This window comes from Plectropomus leopardus, chromosome 8 (assembly GCF_008729295.1).
Source record: "Plectropomus leopardus isolate mb chromosome 8, YSFRI_Pleo_2.0, whole genome shotgun sequence".
In the NCBI taxonomy this organism is placed as follows: Eukaryota; Metazoa; Chordata; class Actinopteri; order Perciformes; family Serranidae; genus Plectropomus; species Plectropomus leopardus.
In genome coordinates this window covers 26,063,695-26,088,159 of record NC_056470.1, presented here as the reverse complement: position 1 = coordinate 26,088,159, position 24,465 = coordinate 26,063,695, and the positions used below count along the sequence as shown (strand labels likewise).

Here is a 24,465-nt window from a genome sequence, read left to right as displayed (position 1 = left end):
AGACAGCTGAATATTGAGATGAAACTCACTGTAAATTTACAGAATTTTCCAAGTCTGCAGCCACCCTCAGAGCTGAGGATCATTCACACGCTGCAATGATGGATCAGTCCGTTGCCCGCTGTTAATGACAACTAATTTGCTGATTGATGAATGAATTTGAGTAAATTTAAAAGCCGGACCAGCTTCTATTTCAGCTTCTTAAATGTGAATATTTTCAGATTTTTTGTCTTTTATTCTTCTTTAACAGTAAACTGAATTTCTCTGGACAAAACAAGACATTTAAGGACGTCATCTTGGGCTTTGGGAAACACTGATTGACATTTTTCACCATTTTCTGACACCAAACAAATGCTCTGGAGCATAACTGACAATTAAATCTGTTAATGTGCAACAATTTGGACTGACTGGGCGATGGCTCAAATAACTTAATTCAAAAGATCTCTGTAGTATAAAAAGTAATTCTCACGTAACTGCATCATGGATGGATGATGGAAGGATGGATGGACAACATGCATATAACGTTTTCACTAAAAAAAACTTCACTCCTTGCATATCTAACCCCACAGATGTAAAATATGTGACAACCTACCTCAATATTAAAGCACACTATACAGGAATGTCAGTTACTGTTTGTGAAGTGAATGTAAAAGCCAAACTCAGATTCCCTCTTGTTTGGCCTTTCGTCTCACTATATTTGGGTTTTTCATCGGCGCTGTGTCTCTTGGATGCCGGCTGCTCACGGTGTGGCACCTGGTGGTTACCTTTTAATAAAACTCCAACCTCACCTGAGTGCTGTGGTTGTAAACGCCCATAAATGTCCTGGAAACAGAAAATAAGAAGAAAATAATAAAGACCAGTCAGAGGGCAGAGTCTCTGCAGATTAACTGACCAGCACATGCTAAAAGAGGTTCATAAGTAATGATTGAGAAGGATTACTTCTGTTTGAGTCTATACATTGATTTTTCTCCTTTTTTCTTTTTTTAATTAAATATGTCCTCCATAGGCTGCTCACTCAATCACTTAGAGAGCAGAGGTCAGCAGTATAAGGCTGTGATGCTTCATGGATTGTATATAAATATTCATTACTCATTTAGCCCTGTTCAAAGGAAGAGCTGTCATGTCATTATTCGTCATAGCTGCATATTTTGTACGAGTTTTTAAAGCACTAATTAGGATGACTAGTGTTGATTTGTCTAAAAATGTAATATAAAAATGCACAGTCCTGTGCAAGTCTCAGGCCATCATAGATTTGTTGTTTTTACAAAGTTGTAATGAGGATATATAATATATATTCATTTCTCAGTCTCTTTATGAAGATACAAAGAATACAGACAACATGTACAATACATTAAAACACCAAAAAAAAGTCACAACAAAGTGGCTTTTTCAGACTGAAGTCAATATTTAGTGAGAAATGTGGAATCATACATCCATAACAAAAGGTAGCTCAAACAATCAATACTGAGCACTGGAAATGTCTTGAATGCAGCCTGATGTAAATACACCAGAAGATTAGTATCATAAATCTCATATTGTCTGCCCAAGAGAGTTCAAGACATACTAAGTGAAAAGAAAGGTCACACTAAATACTTGCAACTTTAGCCCGTTGAAGATGAAATATTTCCATTTTTAATACAGTAAACATGTTTCCTGTGAGTTCTGGTTATTTTAAAGTAAAGAGACGACTGAGAAATAAATATGTACGACCATTATAACCTTGTTAAAATAAAAAGGTTTAAGATGGCCTGAGACTTGTGCACAGTACTGTAGTTAATGCAAATGTTGCATTGTTTTTCATTTGGTGAAACGTAATTGAAAATGTACAATTTGAAAGTAGAAATGAACACATTTTGCGGCACCCTGTGCACCCTAACATGCACTTTGGGAACCACTATAATACCAGATAATGCAAAAATGGATAGTTAAATCCTTTATTCTGTCTCTCCCTCTTTCTTTCTCTCTCCCCCACTCTCTCACTCTCCCTCTCTCTCTCTCTCTCTCTCTCTGTGTGTGTGTGTGTGTGTGTGTGTGTCACTATGTGGGTGAGATCTACTTCGGAGAAGAGATTGGAATTCCTTTCTCCCTGGGTGGCGCAGGGATAATGGCCTTTATCCTTTAATTTGAGAGATGCATTAAATGATGCATTAAATCTCTACAAGCAGTTAACGTTGTCTAATAAGGAGCTTCACTTCACCATGTTCTGTTCTTATTTCACGCCTCCTCTTAATATCAAATTATGAATATGCAGCTCTTCCATAGGACAGCGGGAAAGGCTTTAGGCTTAAGTGAAACTGGAAATGGATTCTATTAAGGTGTTTTAGGCACGTTGTCTCTGTGGTAATAAAACATTCAGTCCATCATGAGTGGTGTGTGGTAGCCTGCGCAGTGTTTCGGGGCCCGGAGGGGCTTTGGGTGATTTGGAAAAATAAGCATGCATAAATCCTATGATAATGGCTGGGTAATTGGTTTAATGTGGATAAGTAATGTGTCATAGTGCTTTTAATTGCTTTAGAACTCATAAATATCTCTTAGCATGTTTATTATTGTGCATTTTTACTTTTGGAGGAAGTATTCAAACCCGTTACTTAAGTAAAAGTACTAATACCACACTGTAAAAATACTCAATAAGTAAAAGTCCTGCACTGAAAATGTTACAGAAGTAAAAGTAAATATTATCAGAAACATGTACATAAAGTATTCAAAGTAAAAGTACCCAATTTGGAAAAGTCCTAAAACAAATTATTCAAAATAAGTGGTAAATGTTTTACATGTTTATCAAAAATAGTGCCCAATTCTATTTTCTTCAGTCAGCTTAATGGTTAATCAACCAGTTGTTTCAGCTGTACTTGTATTAACTGTTGGGTAGTTTAAAACAAACATATTTTATAAACTTTTCTCATGCTTTTTATGCAAAAAGCTTAATTTGCAAAGTAACTAGTAACTAAAGCTTTCAGATAAATGCAGTAAAGTAAAAGTTCAATATTTCCCTTTGTAGTTGAATAAATGTATAAAGTGGCACAAAAAGTACAGACTCAAGTAAAGTATAAGTACTTCAAATCCATACTTAAGTACAGTAGTTGAGTAAATATACTTAGTTACATTCCACCACTGCACATGTAGCATAAACAACAAAATTCACTTTGAATGACGGTTGATAAACTGCATTTTTGGCCAACTCTCTGAATGCTCTTAGTCTGTATTTGTTTCATGAACCTACATTTTTAATCTTTTTAACCCAAATTCTTTTCCAATCACGTTTCAGCAGCTGATACACCTTTTCCATCCAAAGTCCCAAAAACTGGCTGTCCAAAGGGGACTCTAAGCCGGGGCTTTATCCAGACCTCCAGATTACTGAGCCTGAATCAAAGCTCCAGACCCGGTATGTTTCTTTTCCTGTGTGAGGTGGAGGGGGGAAGAGGTTAAGTTTGTGCAGGCTTGGCGAGTGCAGCGAGGGGGGCTTTCTCACACAAGATGGAGGATGAAGGGACAAAGGTGGCATTCATTGGCCCAGGAATGGAAAACATTTTCGTCTGAAAACAGAGAAGCTACAACCGGCAGAGGTAGTGCAGGGAGGCCACAGGTTAGCATGCACCCCTTTGGAGAAGTCACACGCCTAGAAATGCAGAGGAAAACCTGTGAGGCCTCGTTTAATTGGTAATGGAGATAATAACATGTCACCCTCCAGACTCTGCTCGGAAATTAATACTGCACAGTCTGCAAGCATTAGAAAGGTAGAATGTGAATGTTTAGCATGTGTGCTGTGAAACCCGAGGTGGGCAATCAACAGGATCCTTGATCTCCTAAATGATTGAGGGTGAAGTCAGGTAATATGGGTCACTTTTTGGTAGATTACTAAGAAAACCACCTAAAACTCTGCAGACTATCTTTAAAACTTGTTATGTTTCTTTGCTATATTTCTGTGAAGAAAATATGTTGCTAAGTAACATAATTTAGAAATTTTGGATTTTCAAACTAGGGATCGACAGATTATCAGCCTGGCCAATTATTAAGACCAATATTTGGCATTTTGACGATTTTCAGAATCGGTTAATGATTGCTGATAAAACTGAAAAGTGAAAGGAACATGTCAGCATGGGAGGAACTTTTACTTTGTAAAATCTCAGGGAGCTATTTATATTTATTCATGTTATCTTTAAATTTTCACTTGGCGCCGGGAACTTTCTGTATATGATGTTGAAAGTTTCAGTTTTGATTCAACATTTGTTAAAGCATTTAAACAAATGTTTGTGTTAGAGTTTGTTATATTCCAAATTCTAAATACTGACAGATAGATTTGCATTTTTATTGTAAACGCATATCGGTTCCAAACATCAATTATCGGTCTAATTTACTACTAATAATCTGCATTGGTATCAGCTGAAAAACCAATATCAATCGACTGAAAGCCCCTTTGATGACATGTTTGGGTAAAATGGGACAGTTGGTGAAATCGACGAGTTTGTTTGTTCTTTAAATGGTTAAATCCACTTGTGGCAACTCATTAAAAAAGATTAAGATTAATTTCTTTTGTTATCATTCTCTCCCTGTTCTTTTGTTTCCTTTTTCCTTGGCGCCACATTGTCTACAAAGGACGTGCATTCGTGTGTAACAATTATGCTAATTTTTGAGTATTGTGGCTGACACCGACTCATATTTAACATTTTTTAAAGTGACAAAAAATATAAAAAAGTTTGGCACACAGTAGCATAAATCATAATGTTATGGCACCTGGTAGCCTAAAAACATGCTGGCTTCACCTCAGAAAAATGTCCCATTTTACCTGAATGCATTAAGTACTTACTCAAAACCCTTTGCCATAAAAAGTAAAATAAACTGTAAAAACATTTTAATTATAAAGTGAAAAAGCAACACCAAACAACTACTGGTGTTGGTATACTGTTATTGTTTTAGCTAAACATGATACAAATTTTAACACGCCACTTGGCTTTCCTGGAAGGTTGTGGTACCAGGACTCTTCTTTAAAAATGATTGTTTCATTTAAATCACATTTGTAGCAACAACTGAGGAGCATGTTTGGTGACTGGCTGCTAATATTTAAAAAGCCCAAAATGTAAAACCTTATTGCCCCATTTTACCTGTGTCCCACATTACCTGACTTCACCCTGAGCTGCGTTCACAAAGACTGCTGTGGAGGAAAATGAAAATAGCTCAAAAAGTGGGATGAATAACAAATAATCAAAATTTCCAACTGATTTCAAAGTAAGTTCTAAAACGCTCCATCACAGTCAGCCTCTGTGCTGCTGAGGAGCGTCTCTGTAACACAGCAGCTGACATCAAAGACAGGAAGCCGTGGCTCGATCTCCAGAGATCACAGATTATACAATAAATGTGTTTGAAGCACCAGGAGGCCTGCTAAAAAACTGTATGGAGAGGAAGGATCTTAGACGCACAACTGTGATGTGTCCCCTCAACAAAACAACAGAGAGCAGAGACTGACCTGAGCATGGGGTCCTGGAGTGAGTACGCCACCTAGAGGACGACATAGTGAGGTTTCAGTGAGTCAGTGTGGGAAACTCACCATGGGGTGTCGCCACCCAACAGCAGTAGGAATGAATCTCACACAACCTGACTTATTACCTATTTACATAATTTAGAGGCTGATAAACAACACATTTTTACACCAGATCATGTTTAGACTCACTGACTGCTAAGAATAAACCTGACTGATGACAGATAAAGCTGACACACCTATAGAGGATTTTATAATGATTCTTGATTTGATACCCACAAAGTGACTCGCCAAGCGAATGTCACGCTGGAGCACAGATATTTGAGATGCAGATCATGAAATATATATTCTTGCACAGAGCTAATAGTAAGAATTATTGTTGAGTAATCTTATTATTACTTTCATCATCACTTTCAGAATTACAATCATCATAAAAATAAAATAATAATAAATAAAAAAATTAAAAAATAAAATAATAATAATAAAAAAAAAAATATAATAATAATAAATAATAAAAAAATAATAATAATAATAATGTTTTGGTGGGAATAGTTTTGCAACAGCGAAAACTTTGCAAAGCACAGAGCAATTTTGTTGAAATATGAAAAATATAAGAAAAATGTATAAAAGTATACAAGCAGCATGATTCCAGGCTTTGAATGAATAATTTTTTACACAAGAGTTAGAGGTCCAGTGTGTAGGATTTAGGAGGACATATTGGTAGAAACTGAATATAATATAATAAGTATGTTTTCTACCTGAAAATAAGAAGTGTTGTGTTTTTGTTACCTCAGAGTGAGCTGTTTATACTGTATATACAAAGGGATCTGTTCCTCATCCACTGGGTCCGCTGTGCATCACTGCCATGTTGCTACAGTGGCCCAGAATGGACAAACCAAACACTGGCTCTAGATAGGGCCAGTCGTGTTTTCGCGTCAGCCGCTGTATTTAGCTGAGAGCGCTGGAAAAACACAGTTTTTTTTTTTTTTTTTAAACTGCTTTATTTAGTGGTTTTTCTTGGTGTGTGTTTGTTTAAATTACAGGGTCTGTATGTTTTGGAGAGAAAGAGACCTCTGTGGATTATTCGCCTGCTGGTAAAAACCTCAGATCATAACTAAGGTGAGCACACATTAAGTTTTTAGGGAAAGTAGCTGAGCACACATTAGCCGGTGCTGGGACAACAGCCTGTCTCCGACATGTTGGAGACAGGTTGTCCCACAAACTTAACTTCCACAGTTGGAGAAGCACTGAATTGTAATGTGAAACTGATTTATTCAGTGTTTTTACCGGTTTTGATGCTCAGGTTGATTTGTTTTGGAGAAGAAGAGATCTTTGCAAATTATTACACTCTTTAAAAACCTCCTGAACGATGAGCACGGAAGGACTTCTAAACAAGTAACGTTCCCGCTTGTTGCAATTTGCAGTCCTCCCCATTAGACGTCACTAATTCCTCCCAAATCTTCCACACTACTCCTTTAAATAAACAAGTTTGCTGGCATGCATCCACTTGTCCAAGGCCAGTTGACATTAGATGCTGCAGTGATTGGATAATAAAGCTCATTTAAGGATATTTTACCACCTCCCAGCTTTTTAACCCCATTTAAACTCTTAATAGTTTTTTTCTTACTTAAACTCGTAATTTATGTTGATACAGTACAGAGTGACATTAATTATCTGTCTCCCTTGTTTTCTTTGAATCAAGGACATAATACGTTTAAAGTTTTTTGAAAGGTCGTTAAGTGAAAGAGCTGTTTACTCTGAGGAGTGATCCGGAGATTAGACTAAGTATGAACGTGATTTTTTCCGGGGTTCCTGTGGATCCTTAAAAAGTCTTAAAAGGCATTGAATTCACAAATCTAAAAGTAAGGCCTTAATTGGTATTAATTGGATTGGATTAATTAATTGGAATCTCACATGCAGATTGAGAAACACAGAAACGTCCAGAAAACAGGAAATTCCAGATATTTCCTACTTCTGTTAGTAAAACAAATAGATACATTAATGATAATATAATATGTTAATTGTCCTCCATGTGTTCCACTCTAAAAAGGGGTGTTTTTCCAACATTTGACATAAATAATTAACTTTTTCACTGGACAAAAAAAACCCCAAAAAAGTCATATTTTATGTTACAATAAACATTGGGCAAAATAAAATTGTCCCTCAATTTTGGTTATTAGAAAATTGGTCTTAAACTTAATTCCAAGTAGCATTAAAAAGTTTTAAAAAGTCTTAATTCATTCTTGCCTTCAGCTGTGGGAACCATGTTTTGCTTTATTGACTAGCAGCTGCAGTAGAAAGTCATGCCTACACCAAACAACGGTTTGGTTTCAGTCACTGCTGGTTTTTGACCCCACCGTCTGATTCAACGTGCTGTCTGTGTCACAGCCCCGCCTCCCCAGCCTGCACTTGACCCAGTCTGTAAGACAGCAGCTGCTTTTAAAGCTCTGAGGACCAAGGGGCATTGGTCACAAATATCTCTCTGGATCAGCTACTGGAGGGAGAAAAAATAAACTCCTCTGAATTATTAAAGACTAAGCCCTACTTATCACAATGCACTGCCTGAAAAGTCTGAGGACAGCTAACCCGGGAATCTTGCAGCTGTTTAAAAATGCAGGGATCTCCGCCAGAGTTGGAGCTGAAAACATTGTTTTGTCCAGGATGCAGCAACCTGTTCCTCTCCCCTGCTGGGTCGCAGCATCACCGCACACCCACAGAGCCTTTCACCAACAGACGGCCGCTGATGTGGACCAAGGACACGCCAAGTAGGTCATTCTCAACGAATAAATCACCATTAATTAGCCGAAATATCTATTTTAATTTGCAAACAACATTCATAATGTCACGTGATATTCCTGAGTGAGTTGTAACATTGATCATCTCAAAATTCATGCTAACTTAACCAGCAACTACTGCCACATCACAAAACTTACATAACGATATGAATAATAATAATGGCTGCCAATAACAAGCAGCTACTGAAACCAAATGGGTGGTTTGTAGTAAAATCAGTTTTAGCAATACTGATAAATGGCAATGGTTGGTGACGACATAAAAATGGCATGGTATTTCTAAAGCCATCTTATGATCACATTTTATAGTTTAATTTAATTTAATTTTATAGTTTAATTGTTTAATTCATAAACACAAACAAGGTTGGAAATTAGCAAAATGCCTGTAAAATATGCCAGTGGCTGCTAGATTTACTCTCCTTACCAGCCAAAAAAACAATGGTCTTCTTTTGAGTGTGTGGTAGATTTTGGAATCCATGAGCTACAGTGGCAGGTGGACAAAAAATTAATTCATTTTTCATTTCCACCCCTGAAAAGAACTATAGTGTCAAAACAAGTTGTAGTTTAAAAGGGTTTTTGATAGTTTGACTTATGTCAGAGATATTTAACGTACGGCTGACAGACCAAATCTGTCCCTGATCAGGTGCCAGGCCCCCAACGATTTTCTAACTGGGAATTTTCTTTTGTGCTGTAAGTATGTACCAGAGAGCAAAAAAATGTCAAAAAAAGATCTTGTTTATCTAAAATAGTGCCATTGGAGGATCCCCGAAGCCCACAAAAGAGGTCCCTGCTAAGCCCTTAATGTTCTAAAATCCTAGAAATCCTAAAATCCTATAGAAACATCCTAAAATCTGAGAAAAATCCTAAAATCCTAGAAATATCCTGAAATCCTAGAAATGTGCTATAATCCTAAAATCCTAGAAGTGACCTGAAACAACATAACGCCGTATGATAACTATCAGTTTTCATACCACGGCATACCTTAAAAACTGGTCTACTGTTTCAACCATGCCGGCAGCTAACTCACAGATAAGAGAGTTGTGCCAATCTTGACATTAATCTTTTCAAGAAAGCAAACAAGCATTTAATTAGCAAAACTACATTTTTGTAATTTACATCACTTGTGTTTTATGATTAACACTGAGTAACTGAGTTAGAGCTACACAAATAAGACTGGAGTGAAAAGAATCTGGCAGTCCGTATGCTTTTTTTAATTTGATTTTTTTTTTCAGCTTTTATAAGTAGAAATATGTGTTATGAACAAAAAATGGCACGGGGATGCCATTTGTCTGGCTATCTGGCAACCTTTTATCCAGTATTTGGAAAAGATCACAGTGTAATGCCATTTCATTTGCAGATTTTTGTTACCAATTTGCAGGATCCTTTGATTTTGTTTTGGGTGTCTAGTTTGGGTAGGAGGGTGTTCGCTCTCTCTTTCTCTCTCTTTCTCTCTCTTTCGTTTAATTCAAGTCAATTCAAAGTTGCTTTATTGGCATAACCATATAGCATTACATCTAAAACAAATGAATCCATACAAATCCACAGTATTCATAGTATATAAATATAAACATTTTGAACATTACACAATAATATATCCATAAAATCTATAATTGTCACTCGCTTATAGATATCATATAACATGTCATATATGTACAAACATATCATATACATCATATGTCTCACATTGAATGTTGACCTATAGACACATGTTTTGCGTGAGTGTATTTTTGCGTGTGTGTGTGTTTTGCTTGTGATATACATCTGCTGTAGAAGTAATTTAAGATTGTGTAAGGTCATTAAAGAAACAATTAAACACAACATATTAATACAAAATCAAAGGTATTAAATGTAAAACAATAAAGAAAGAAAAGAATAATGGTGAAAAATCTATATGCTTTTTTCTTTTCCTTTTTTCTATTGTGTTATTTTCTCTAAATCCTCAAATGAATGAATGAATGATGCCGGTATTCATTTTGTGAAGGCACTAACTAACTTCATATTACATTTGTATTTTTATCAATAATTTCTGTTTGTATATCTGTGCCAATGATTTGTGCATAGTGACTGTACTCTCAGTAGAGTGCTTTAAATAAAAACTGGCAAGCTTTCAAAGTTCATGTTAATGGTATGCTGTATATAAACAGTAAAGGGGCCCGAGAAAATGTACTGTACACTTTGCTGTATTTTATATACATACAGTCGTGATATGGAGGTCGTGGCCCTTCTTAAACACACACTTTGTGAGAAAACTTGGGTCAATAGTTGGACGTTTGCCAGTATTTTCACTTATTTTCATGTTGTCAACACTAGAGCTGACACACTTGGTTTCAACATGATACATTGGAGCCAGTCCAGATTTGAAGATCATGACATGCATGTTGTGTGTGCTGTTTGTTTTGGCAGAAGTAGGTTGATGTCCAGCATGGAGGACCTACTTTTCTACACCATCACTGAAGGCAAAGAGATGATCCCCCTGTCTCAGTTCATCTCTGTGAGTCAACAACACACTCACACTGCCTCTGTCACGCCATGAACTCTTTTGACTTTCCGTGACGTGTGCGTACTTATATACAAACACACTATGGCTTTAGCTAAATAAGCCTTGGGGAGTATATAGGAACCCACAACAGCACTCTAGATCGTCTCCAGCTGAACACAGGGTCAAGCTCAAAAGGTGTTTACAGACTGTCTTATGCAATGGGACTAAATATAGTAGGTGTGACCCTGATGTAATCACCACCAGAGAGCAACATGCATTTTTCACATTGAAGTTAAATTATTTTGAGGTTTTAATTACAACGACATCTTCATTTTGAGATTGTACCAGCAGATTTGATTACATCTGGATTAAATGCATTTTATTTAAACCACAGAACCTAAGGGTTTACATAATGAATATGGTAGATTGTGAGGCACAGACCTGCTCGTATATGGACCTCAACTCACACACACACACACACAACTGAAGAGATGTCAAGCTGCTGTGAATCTGTGCCACAGTTCATCTTTTCAAAGTCTTGCAAGGAGACCAGATCTGTACCGTACATACTGTGAAGGTGAACACAGCATAGACTGTGTGGTGTATTTTTATTGCGAACCATGTCGCCCTCATTTAGCTTCATGTGGTGCAACCTTTTATACAGTCACGTTAAAGTAAAAAGCAGACGTGGACATCTGGTGACCTCAGTGTCTATGGCAACTCAGTAATTTTAAAAAGGAGCACGCATTTAGGAGAAGAGACGTGTGTCAACACAGGTGGCTTGCTGTCGTGTCACAGATGACTGGATGTGTTTGTAGAGGTGAACGGGTTAGAACATAGATGGTGAAAGTGTCGGGCACTTTCATGTAGATAACTCATTCAAACAGGTCACTTTAGGCTCACAGTCAGCTTTCAAGAGTATCTCTTGTAAAGAAAAAAATAGTTGTTTCTAAAGCCAGAGTTAGAGTTTTTTGAATCTAGTTTCTGTTGTAGAAATTGTCCAACAGGCTGGGAAATCACTGCACAAGGAAAATGACTACGAGTTTTAGAAAGTTGTGAGGGAAAAAGCTGATTTTCCTTGAAAATACCTGATAAAAGTTCCATATTTTCAGGCTTAATAAATATTAGGATGCCTGTTTAAGATGAAGATACCTGGCGGTGAATTGTATGGCAAATCCATCAAAAACATTTTAAACATAGGTTTTCATGTTGCATTAATATACTTTAAATCATACTGACACACTATAATTAAATATGTAACCAATGAGTTATTACTGTCTTGATTTACTGATTAATTATTTGCCAGCAAATGTCGGCCAGGAACATAATGTGCGTATTGGGGTAGACCGTCCCTTCCCTACTTCCAAGCTCTCTACCTATGTCGTCTTTACTCAGACCGCACCCATCTTCTACTGCAATCTTAATTTTGATTTCAAATATAAATCTGGAAATATTTATGGCATGGCCCATCATCCATCTTCAAACACGGTCATCATTTAATCTCAACTACACACCTATAAAGTTTCACAACTGTGATGTTGTCACGTTGACAAAAATCTGTCCAGAGACAGACAGACATAACTAAAATATTCAAAACAGCTTCTGTGGTGCTCCCCCTATAATAGGTGCCATCAAGACCACATATTGCCATGATGACACGCACACAGACTCTCAAGGTGAAAACAATACCAGCTGTCATGACGTTCATGGCTGGTAAACAGTCCATCACAACCTCTCAAACCAAGTTTTAAAAAAAATTGAATTGCTTGTTCATCAGTCCAAAACTCAAAAAATATTCAGTTTACTTTCATAGAAGACTAAGAAAACTGCAAATATTCATATTTTCCTGTTAGATAGAAACAATAAATGTGTATCATGTTCATTTATAAATCTATGAATTGTCTAATGGTTTTAATAACAGTTTGTGTTACTTATATAGAGATTCAGGCATATGGGGTACTTAATTGTTTCATGAAAAAAGATATGCAATAAACACAAGCATGAGCTATCATTCACAAGGCCTATTAAAAAAACTTCTCAAACCTAAACCACTAACCTTCTCACACATTCAGCTGAAGGATAAAACTCTAAAAATAAGTGCATAAAAAACGATCGGGGCAGCCCATACTTTAGTATTTTCTGACCTTGAAGCTAAGAATCACTCACAGACATTCAATAACAGCAACAGCGAGTGTGCAGCCACGTGCTTATTGGTCTGTTTGCTCACAGTTATAAGACTCGATGACTCCAGAGACTCTTTGGTCTTTAGGGTCGTGCACATGGTGTCCCCAAAATAGATGTGCATGGTTCATACGTGACTGTAAGCTTGACATGTGAGAAGGATTCCATGTGATTCAGTCCACACCTGTACTTCCTCTTAAATCCCATGTGGGCACCCCTTAACCTTTAAAGTCCCATTACTAAATCCGTCTACACGTGTTTGATATCCTGCTAATTGGCATGTCATAAACACCGCTGACCAACAGCATTTTTAAATAAAGTCATCTATGACTCCTTATTTTTCTCCCTTGTATATTAATTTGCTCAAACCTCCTCTCCAGGCTTTGAGGAAAACTGGTTTGTTGACGTCTGACCCTCGGCTGCGTGACTGTGTCCGACAGATGCGACAATCCTCACTCGACTCTATAGGGCCGGTCATGATGGATAAGAAGCTCTTCAGAAGGTGAGAAAAGCTTTGTGTATTTATAGAGACATAGTTATGCACAAAGAGGGGGTACTCAACTTTTACCTGCATGTGAAAAGGAGTCAAAGCAACCTCTACATTTTGTTGGTAACTTTGTTTTTATTTGGTGTTAATTCTAATGTTTTTTCTAATAGACTTCTTAATAATTAGAAATTACATATTCAAATTAGTTTGTGAAAAGTGCAAATGAATGAGGATGCGCTCCAAAAAAAGCATGGAGAAAAAAAACATGCATGGTGCAAGGTTAAGTAGGGTTATGGGTCATTCATACTTTTTTTGTGGTTATGTAAAGGAGTAACAGGAGGAGTTATCTGTGGTCAGCGCTATTTAAGTCCAAGAGACTGACAGAGACAGGCGCTTTACGACCCGCAGCTGCTGCTAACCAAATTCACATGGCGGTGAAAGCAGTACGGTGCATAGAGACGAGGGGGGGGGGTCTCTGGGGCTGTTAATGAAAGGGCATCATTCTGGTTGAGCTCCAGTCCACTCTAAGGTAATTACATAAGTGAACCTAGACCTCCACAGTAGCATTTGCAACAGTGATACTCTCAATCTCATCCTTTGGCCAGGAACAGCAGAGGGTTACGCAGTCTGGTAGTTGTCGTCAAATTTAATTGGCCGTCTTTCTTTGCTTGCTTTCCTTGATTTGTGAGGTTATCTTTTCCTGAAGAACACTTGAGAGTTCACTATAAATATGCATCTAGAAATAGAGAGAGCTATCTTGTATTTTTTTAGGAAATGACCCATATGAATAATGCAAGCTCTCTCCACTCTCTTCTCCTGGTGTCTCAAAACCTCACGCTAGCATTGCCTCAGATTAGTGGGGGCTGCAGGCCAGATATTTTAGTTCAGACCAGCTGTGACTGAATGCACATACCTTTCCTTGAGAGCATACAGCACTGCTGACCAATCATAGCTGTGAAAATCTATAATTACTATTAGCATCTGCTGATATAGGCAGGCGTGTTTGTTTACCCTTTTAGCTGGGTATTTATTGGCCTGAGGCAGGTCGCGTTGAATCCGGTGTGATGAAAACAAAATGATGAGAGCCCAGTGAGGAGTTGAGCCTGTCAGTAACATTGATTGGAGTTTCAGTTACACTCATATTTCTCAGGCAGAACAGAGCTTACTTTCAGAGGTTAAATTAGCCGCACTAGTCTGTGTCCATCTCTTGCACATGCAAAGCAGTCTGGATGTTTCCCCACAGATACAATGGAGGTCAGTCAATTTAGTTTGAGATTATCCACAAGAAACACTGTCAACAGTTTTTATGGGAACATTTTTTTCCAATAAAGGGTAATTTGAACTTAAACTATTTTATTTAAAGTGACCAGGGCAGGGACACTGAAAGACAGTTTTATATGCGCTTTGGACAATTGATCTATTGATCTGTTAAGATTGATGGATGAGAGGGGCAGCTGCTGTGATTGAATACAAACCTTTAGATGCAGCAGACTGTGTCATTAAATTTCACTTTCAATGCGCCTGACGTTCTGCTGCTCCGTTTTTGGCCACAGTACACTTTGCGCTCCGACAGTGTGGTGCAATCAATAACTAAACTGTAAAAAATTTCAACCATGCTCCCAATGAACAGTCCATCTCCAATATGCATTCATCATGCACTGTTAATAAAGTACTTAACTTAACTTAAAAAAGTTAGTGTTTAAAAATTTTTAGGCCTAGGCTGTCTTAAAATTTTAAGTTGACTAAATTTGAGAAGATAAGTTGAGGTAATTTTGTAATGATTCAGACTGTCTTATCAAGTCCAGTCAACTTAAGAATTTAAAGTAGCTGGGACACTAACTTTTTAACTTAACACAAATAGTTTATTTTTACAGTGTGATGGGCAGCCACAAATAAATGAATGTGTGTATCCAAGTGGCAGCTGATGTCTCAAAACCTGGGAAAATAAAAATATCTGTGTGGTTATATATCACTAAGGGTAAAAAAAAACATGACGTTTTGTTTTTTGGTTTGGGGTACTTCTGCAATTGTTGGATCTGTATTTGAGGTTCTTTGAAATTCACAAATGTTTCCTCTGACAGGTGTGTGGGCAACAACATCATGCTGCTGACTAAAGCTTTCAGAAAGAAGTTCATCATTCCGAACTTTGAGGAGTTTATCCAGCACATTGACAGGATGTATGACAATGCTCAAAAGCAGGAGGCAGGACAAGTAAGTAACATATTACTGACACACATGGTGATTAACCCTTCGAAACCTAGAGCAACATCACTTTTCTTGTACTGCTTTAAGACACCTTTTACAAGTATTTAAACCTTTGAACCTTGAGCAAATTGGTGCAGTCTCTTTCAAAAAATGAGATAAAAAGGCATTAGGCAACTAGTAAGACATGTTGCACAAATTGCTAGAAATTAGTAGATTTGAATTTTTTTTTAAAATAGCAAGGGAATATGTTAAGGGAAAAGAAAAAGAAAAAATAGAGAAAAAATTATTTATAATTATCATAATTCAATATTTTAAATTGTGTTACAGAATCATTGTAATTTTTAAGCACTTTTTCTAAGTTTTGTTTGCCTTAAGGATTTTTTAAAATTTTGTTTTTCTTTCTCTCTTTTTTCTGATTTTGCTAATTTTCAGGTTTTTTGCTTGTTTGTATTTTTTTTTATTTTTTTTACTTTTTACTAATTTCTTGCTAATTTTTGGGTCATTTCTTCTTCCGTTGCTCATTGCCTTCTTTCCATGTTTTTGAAAAATCAAGTCGATTTTCTCAGGTTTCAAAGGGTTAATTGTGTGCTTGTTTGTTATAGTAACACTTGTGTCTTCATGCAGGTAGCTGATTACATTCCTCAGCTGGCTAAGTTCAGCCCTGATCTCTGGGGTGTGTCTCTGTGCACAATCGATGGACAGAGGTACAGTAACATCTTCACATCAACGTATGTTTCCATTCTGAAAACCTCCACCGTGTGTCCTCCCTCACTAACACTCCTCCATTTGTGTTTTGTCTCCATGTTTTTCCATTACATCCTCATGTTATGCAGACACTCTGTGGGTGACACAAAGGTTCCCTTTTGTGTGCAGTCGTGTGTGAAGCCTCTGGAGTACGCCATCGCTGTGCACGAGTTAGGCAGCGAACACGTTCACCACTTTGTGGGCAAAGAGCCCAGTGGATTCAAGTTCAACAAACTGTCACTAAATGAGGAAGGTAAGTTATTACGGTTATTGAGACTTTTCCCCCAGTTATCGTCACTACACCAGAACAAACAGTAACGATAGTACAGAGTGTACATTTGATTAGTCCTAGTTTTGTAAAAAGAAAAATTACACAAAACCGTCTTCTCCCCTATTATGTAACTAAGAAATTTTGGCAACTCTTGATCAGTAAGTTCAGCAGACTCTAGGTTTAGGCAAAGGACAGATATTGCAAAATTTACTGGAAAAAAGTTGTCCAGAGCAAAACTGTTGACCATGTAATCACCTCACCTTTGTAGCCATTTGCTATTACATACTCCCCTCTGAAGCAAACTGAATTGTACTTTATGTGCTGAGTTTATTAGCTCACCAGTTCCCCCTGATGAAGTATCCTCTCAGCAGTTTATTGCTTTTGTTTTTAGGAGTAAGTGATTGATAACAACCTCTCGCTTCTCGTGCAGATAAACCACACAACCCGATGGTGAATGCTGGAGCTATTGTCATCAGTTCCTTAATAAAGGTAAAATCTAAAGGCTTGTCAGCAATGAATACACTAATAAAGTTGGTGCAGAGGTTTTCCTTTTAGAGTACATGCACAAAACTTAAGTAAAAAGTTAGTTGTCATATACGAGGGATAAAAAACAAAGAATGAAATCTCACGAAGTATCCATTCAAAAGGTAGGCTCTTTGTGTTTAAACGCACTAAATGTTTTTCTGATCACAAATTATCAGAACTGATCAGATCGGATCAGATGGATGGATGAGAGGAGGAGCTGCTGCAGAGGGAGTGAAAGCAAACCTATAGACCCAGCTCAATGGGTATAATGGTTTCACTGTCACTGCGCCTGATGTTCTGCTGCTCCTTCTCTGCCTAGAGGACACTCTGCGCTCCGACAGTGTAGTAGGGCTACAAATAACTGTATATATATTTCAGTAGTGCTCCTAATAAATGGTCCAGCTCCAAAAACCAAAAATCTTTTTTGTGGCGGCAGATGTTTTAATTGTGGTGGGCTGCCATAAATATCATTATTGAAGTAATAAAATGTCATGATATTTGATTTTCTCCATATAGCCAAGCTCTAATACATCCTCAGTAGCAGCAGAAAGAAAGCAAAGGGACCACTTTTATTCAAATTTAGTTGTTAGTTAAGTTAAAGCTGCAAAGTGCAACATCATATCACTTCCTCTCTTGTCAATTTGGACACACTGCACCCATCAAAACAATGCAGCATTTGCGTTAAATGCATGGGCATGTGAGAGCCCTGGACTCACAAATGTAATTGAAATGTGTTTGCAAAGTCATTGTGAAACATGACACTGCCACTATTTGCAATCTGCATGAAAGAAGTGCCCGCAAATTGCTCCTGTGCTGGGAAACATAAGCTTTCTGGTTCTGGAAATTTGATTATTTATTACAATTATTGTGGTTTTGATGGCTTAAATGATTATATCACTGGACTGAGTTTAAGCTCAATGAGAAGCCCCAGAATGATACTTTTCTAAGCTGAAGATATTGGTGATGTTGCACTAATCTAATCACTCATCTATTAGCTGGTCACTTGGTGCCCAGCTGCTGGACTCTGGTCAGCACCATCTGACTGACCAGCCGTCTTATCTGGGAGCTTTGGCCTGTTGTAAAGTTCGTGGGGGTGGAGTTTAGCCATATTTGGTTGTTTATTTTTCCTCTGTGGAGTTTTCATGACGCAACCAGCTGACTAAAGAGATACTCTGGACTTTTTATCATATGTGGGTCAGGTTCAGCGGCGTGGGAGTGACTCTGTGCGTGGGTCTGACAGCAGGGGCGTGTGTGTGCTGCTGGCCAATTACAGTTCACAGAACAGAAGGTGTGTTAGCCACCCTCGTTCATGTGTGTGAGAGTGGAGTAGAACAATATTAACAGAAAATATTATAATTACATATGATTTATACGCATACTGAGGAAGTTCTACACTGAAAAGCATTATTATTCACACAGTACGAATACAAAGCTGATAAAATCTGCTTCTGTCTTGCTGAAATATTCATGCCCCAGTGGGAACAGTTGTACCTGCAAAAGTTTAAATGTCACAAATTTAAATGTTTTGTTCCAAAAACTAGTTGTCAGTGCACCAGAGAGCAACCACCTGGAAAGAAATAATATCAACTCCTTTAGTGCACAGAGTTTGGCCTCAGGTCACCCTTCAACTCTCAGTAATATTTGATATCATCTTTAACCTTTAAAGGTAGAGACATTAAAAATGAATGTGACTGCGGTCCCTATTTGGTAACTTTACAACTTGGTAATAATCCCTTACCGGTCCGTGAAGTTCAAGCACAGCCACAAACAGCCCCCAGGATACAGTGTGCATATTGCTGCGGACCGATAGGTTCAAAGACATCAAGTACACGTTAGTGTCAAAGTACTCAAACACTGCCATCTGTAGGGACTCATTGACTGTCGGCAATCCTAAACCTGGCATCAGAAAATGACTTTTCCCCTCTTTGTTCACAGCCTCATTCAAATAAGGCTGAAAGGTTCGACTATGTAAGTAAAACTTTCAAATTTTAAACTTTTTTTTTTTGATTCCACCAGTTTGTTTTGTCTCCGTACTGAACCATGATGTTATTGCAGATGATGGAGTTCTTGAAAAGTTTGGCTGGTACAGAGTTTGTGGGCTTTAGCAATGCAACGTGAGTACTCAAGAAATCCAACTGACTGTCCTGCGTCTTGTGTAACTTTCTGAATACACAATATCTTCTTGCAGTTTCCAGTCAGAAAGGGAGACCGGTGATAGGAATTTTGCAATCGGTTATTACCTCAAAGAGAAAAAGGTACGTTTTGGTGCCATTTTATGTTTTATAGAAGTACTGTTCAGTGATTTCTTTCTCAGTAATTAAAGAAAAAAAAGTTTTGTGACATTTTTTACTCTTCTGTTTTTACTATGTACCTCCTGTTTTGATATGTGTTTTGTTTTTATTGTAAAGCACTCTTAACCGTGCCTTGGAAGGGGCTATATAAATAAAGTTCATTGTTATTTTTAGTTACGATGTCCTAATTATGGGCTGACTCTGATTTTAATCCTTGCAGTGCTTTCCAGACAATGCAGATATGATTGCAGCCCTTGACTTCTACTTTCAGGTAAGACTCTGGGTGGGGTACCATTAACTGTTGGCTGCTCTGTATGTAACATTGTTTACTAGCAAGCTAAAAAGTCAGTTTTTTTAGCCTAATGTTACTCATGGTGGCTCAGCAGGGAAGCTCTAATTTCTCCTCCTTTGAGATAAACCTTTTGGCTGTATTAAAGAAGCAACACAGAAGATAAAAAAGCAGACAACAACACAGTAAAGGAAAAAAAGAGACTGCCTGACAGCAACTGGCAGACAGTTTTAACGTTTCTTTCTTTCACTGCCATGCTTGACAGTTGGTCCAGTCTTCCTGCTCGGTTTCATCACAGTTTCCTTGCTGAAGCAGAATCCCTTAATTTTCTTTTAGGAAAAAAAAAGGCAGGCTTTTTTTTTAAAAGTTTTAAGTTGATACTGGATCACATTTCAGTTGAAGTTTAAATATTTCGTGCAGCAGAATTCAATTAAATTTAGGTTAAATAAAAAATTCGACTGACATTTGAAGAGAGGCATAAATTTGTTTTCTCTTAATTTTAAGACAGTTTTAAAGTTTGTTGCAGCATGATTTAAAATATTATGTATGAGTATGAAACTATGATTTAATCTGGTTTGAAATGAATCCTTGTTGGTGCAATCAAGCATTTGTCTTTAACATTGTAGTATTTTGTGGATGAATCTTTCAAGGATTACTTCAATATCTTTGGGAAATAAGTTTATTTTCTTTCTATATAGAGTTACAAAAGAAGACTGATACTGTTATTGTGTCCTTATGATAAATATGAAGCTACAGCTGGGAGCCATTTAGCTTAGTTTAGTCCACCTAAAGCATCTGCTGGTGACCTCGCAACCTTTTAATTACAACACGACTCCAGGAAGTCACTGCACCCAGACAAGAAATAGTCAGACATATAACTTCCTTATTTTTACAGTTTTTGGTTTTTGTACAGATATAGCATTGTGTTACTGCTTCCCCTTGTTTCTAATCTTTTTGCCAAATGAAGCAGCTGCTTGCTGGTTGGTGATATTCTGCATTAATCTTTAATCGCACTCTTGGAAATGAAGCTAAACTATTTCTTTAAAAATGTCCTACATACCTCTCTAGGTCAAAAAGTTTATATATTTTTCTCCGTTCCAGCTGTGCTCCATTGAGGTGACATGCGAGTCAGGAAGTGTCATGGCTGCCACACTGGCCAACGGGGGTATTTGTCCAATCACAGGCGAGCGTGTGCTGAGCGCTGAAGCCGTTCGTAACACCCTTAGCCTCATGCATTCCTGCGGCATGTACGACTTCTCCGGACAGTTTGCCTTCCATGTGAGTCGCCTGGAATTCAAGGATCTGTCTAAAAGCAGTGTTGCTCTTGTTGCTCCGAGTGATAGCACGTCGTAAGATTAAATGAGACCTTTTGTTTGCAATTTTTCGTTCAGGTGGGCTTGCCTGCTAAATCTGGCGTTTCAGGTGCTGTTCTGTTGGTTGTCCCCAACGTCATGGGTATGATGTGCTGGTCCCCACCTTTAGATCGGCTCGGAAACAGCGTCCGCGGTATTCACTTCTGTCAGGTATGTTGTTGAGGTCACAGTTTTATTAATTTACTTTATATAATTTCTCATTATCTGCATGGTTAAAATATTCAATCCTAACCATTTGAAACTTGAGCAAATTGGGGGAATGGAATGGGAATGGGGAAAAGGTAATGAGAAACTTATCAAGACAAGGCCCAAAAATTAACAAGAAAATGGTAAAGAAAACAAGAAAATGACCTGAAAAAAGTGCTGAAAATGTAACGTGCATATATTTTTCTTATGTGACATTATTTTAAATATTTAATCATAATAATTGTAGTTTTCTGGATATTTTCCCTGTTTTGACATTTAAAATAAAAAAACAACTTAATTTTTATGTCATATTCTTTTACTAATTTCTCACTTCTTTTTAAGAAATCCATCCAATTTGCTCAGGTTGCAAAGGGTTAAATAGCTCGTGAAAAGCATTTGAATGCAGCATATGAAAACTGATGTTGATCCAGGTTTCAAAGGGTTAATCAACTGTTGATTCACCAGGAGCTGGTGTCTCACTTCAACTTCCACAATTACGACAACCTGAGACACTTCACCAAGAAACACGACCCACGAAGAAAATCAGATGAAGATCCGGTAAGTTCAGTCTGCAAGTCTCACTCAGGCTCGACAGAAACACAGAGGCTCCTTAGGGTGACTTTGAGATAACGCAGAAGCATTTTTATGTAACATGTTTTAGAAACTGTCCACAATCACAGACTGTAGTAATGCTCGCCTTTCAATCCAATAGAACAAGTCCGTGGTAAACCTGATGTTTGCAGCCTACAGCGGAGACCTCTCTGCTCTGAGGAGGTAAGTAAAAGTTGCCTTTTCATTTTTTATCACAAAGCTTTTACACCAGATGATTACACAACAGCTGGATGATGCAGTTTTAAAGCACCAGTTTGACACTGACAGATTTATTCACTTTCAGAGAGTTAGATGGGAAATCAATAACACTTTTGATATCTGTCTGTTATATGAAGCTGGAGCAGGTTAGATTAAGAATAAATAATTAGAATAAAGACTGAAAGCACAGGAGAAATCCCTGTCTACAGATAACAGCTAAATCTATTATATCTTGTTTTTTATCTGTTCAGATTAAGTTTTAAAATGATAAGTTGTGTTTTTTTTTACAGGGGGTTAGTCCAACACAAAACCCAGCACCTTAAAATCACAAATTGGGCTAACAATTGTAGAATAAATCATTTCATTGGAAAAACTGACACATACTGAGATTACAAGAAGCACAATTAGAAGAAAAATGGGAAAAATGGACTCTACAAGACTCAAGAAGATGACTTAAGAATTTGACAATAATCAATAGATACGCTAATCTTCAAGGATGTAAAAATGTATATGCACCCAAGCAGTTTTTGTTTTGTTTTACATTTTGATTTATTATGTTGTAATTAATATGACATTGTCACAAATATATATGTTTATAAAGATTTAAGTGAAAAAGGAGCTTTACAGGTGTTGGTGGGCAGATTCTGTCGCCCTTGGACCGAGTCCGGCTGCCTTTGTCCCCCTTTAAAAGACTTAAGTCTGACACTTTCTCACATCCAAAGACAATGTGAGTGTTTAGTCACACACTGTAAGATTTTGCAGAGACGTGTGCTCCTGCAGGGTCATGATTTACAAAGACTGCAATCTGATTCCCTTTGACTAAGTTTGTTTGTTGTAAGTCTGGTTTTACTGGTGTAGTTGTAGGGCTGCTCAGCAGAGTCTCTGACAGTTTGCCATCACTTGAGCCAACCTCTTCATGTGTCCTCCCTCCCCTCTGTTCCTCTGTGATCCCTCCAGGTTTGCCCTCTCAGCTGTGGACATGGAGCAGAGAGACTATGACTCTCGCACAGCGCTCCACATCGCTGCCGCAGAAGGTGACAATTTATTATGAGTTCATTCATTCTTTGCCTCTGCGTTGATATTCAAGCAAAGATAAATAAAATATGGCATTGCTCACTTTTGTCTCTCAGGTCATGTGGAAGCTGTTGTCTTCATGACTGAAATATGTAAAGTGAATCCCCACATGAAAGACAGGTAGTGATTTTAAACATAAATTCATCTGATATTAGATTAAAATTTTAGGAACATATGTCCATAGTACTGACCCAAACAATCTATCTATCTCCATGTTTCACTGTGTTATCCATCAGATGGGGGAACACACCTCTGGATGACGCCATGCAGTTTGGCCATGATGTCGTTGTTTCAGTCCTGCAAGAGTACCAGCGTCAGTACACTGACAGCGACGCATCAAGCGACACAGAGGAGCAGAAGACGGCGTTGGATTCGTTGAAGAGCATTGTCTAAATGACAAGGGATCAGAGGGGTTCGTAATGGAAATTAATCTATTTTATTATGAGAGGACACAAGGTGACTGTGAGACCGGATGAATGAATGAGTTTGTCTTTAATATGGTAACAGATGTTACATACTTAGACATTTGACAAGATATTAAGTGAAGGATTAAAAGGGAAGTTCACCCCAAAATGTAAAAAAATATACATTATTTCTTCTCTTACCTGTAGTGCTATTTATCAATCTTGATTGTTTTGGTGTGAGTTGCAGAGATATGGGCCGTTATTGTCTTATTTTCGAGTGACATCTAGTTCCATTATATCAGAAAGAAGTCAGTCCTTGCTGTAAGCAGTTTAATGTAGAAAGAAGGAAGCATGCATCTACTCATGGCTGAGAAACTTGTGCCCATGGCAGTGCAAGATGCGTTTCCTTCAGCGTGGTGATGTGTTTGCTGGGTGGAAAGACAATAGTCCCCACATGAAACTGTATTTTTTGGCAGTTTGAGCACCATATGCCATGTAGTTCCATTATATTTTAGAGAAGGCAGACATCTCAATTAGGGGTCGACTGATATTCGTTTTTCAGGGCCAGTGCGATATTGATTATTAGTACGTAATTAGACCGATAACTGATATTTGGAACCAATATGCATTTATAATGAAAGTGAAAATATTTCTGTCGAAATTTAGAATTTGGAATATAAAAAACCCCAGCACAAAACTTTTTTTAGCAAATGTTAAATCAAAACTGAAACTTCCAACATCATATACAGCAAGTTCCCTGCAACTTTTTAAAAAATAAAGTTCAGTGAAAATTTGAATAAAAAAATGAATGAATGAAAATAGCTCCCTGAGGTTTTACAAAGTAAAAGCTTCTCCCATGTTGACACTTTCTTTGCATGTATTGC

At 37.5% G+C, this 24,465-nt stretch overlaps 1 protein-coding gene across 1 annotated transcript; it reads left to right on the top strand.

Annotated features, from left to right (window-relative positions):
* The first annotated feature begins 7,882 nt into the window (after positions 1-7,882).
* On the top strand, positions 7,883-24,253 carry gls2a (glutaminase 2a (liver, mitochondrial)). Its single transcript, XM_042492199.1, has 18 exons — positions 7,883-8,235; positions 10,666-10,753; positions 13,303-13,424; positions 15,491-15,620; positions 16,239-16,318; positions 16,448-16,611; positions 17,060-17,118; positions 19,090-19,122; positions 19,210-19,268; positions 19,343-19,409; positions 19,666-19,716; positions 20,836-21,012; positions 21,126-21,257; positions 21,759-21,851; positions 22,006-22,067; positions 23,061-23,137; positions 23,234-23,297; positions 23,414-24,253. Exons 1-18 carry the CDS (start codon positions 8,024-8,026, stop codon positions 23,568-23,570), a joined length of 1,827 nt encoding a protein of 608 aa, XP_042348133.1. The 5' UTR covers positions 7,883-8,023; the 3' UTR covers positions 23,571-24,253.
* The last annotated feature ends 212 nt before the right edge of the window (positions 24,254-24,465 follow it).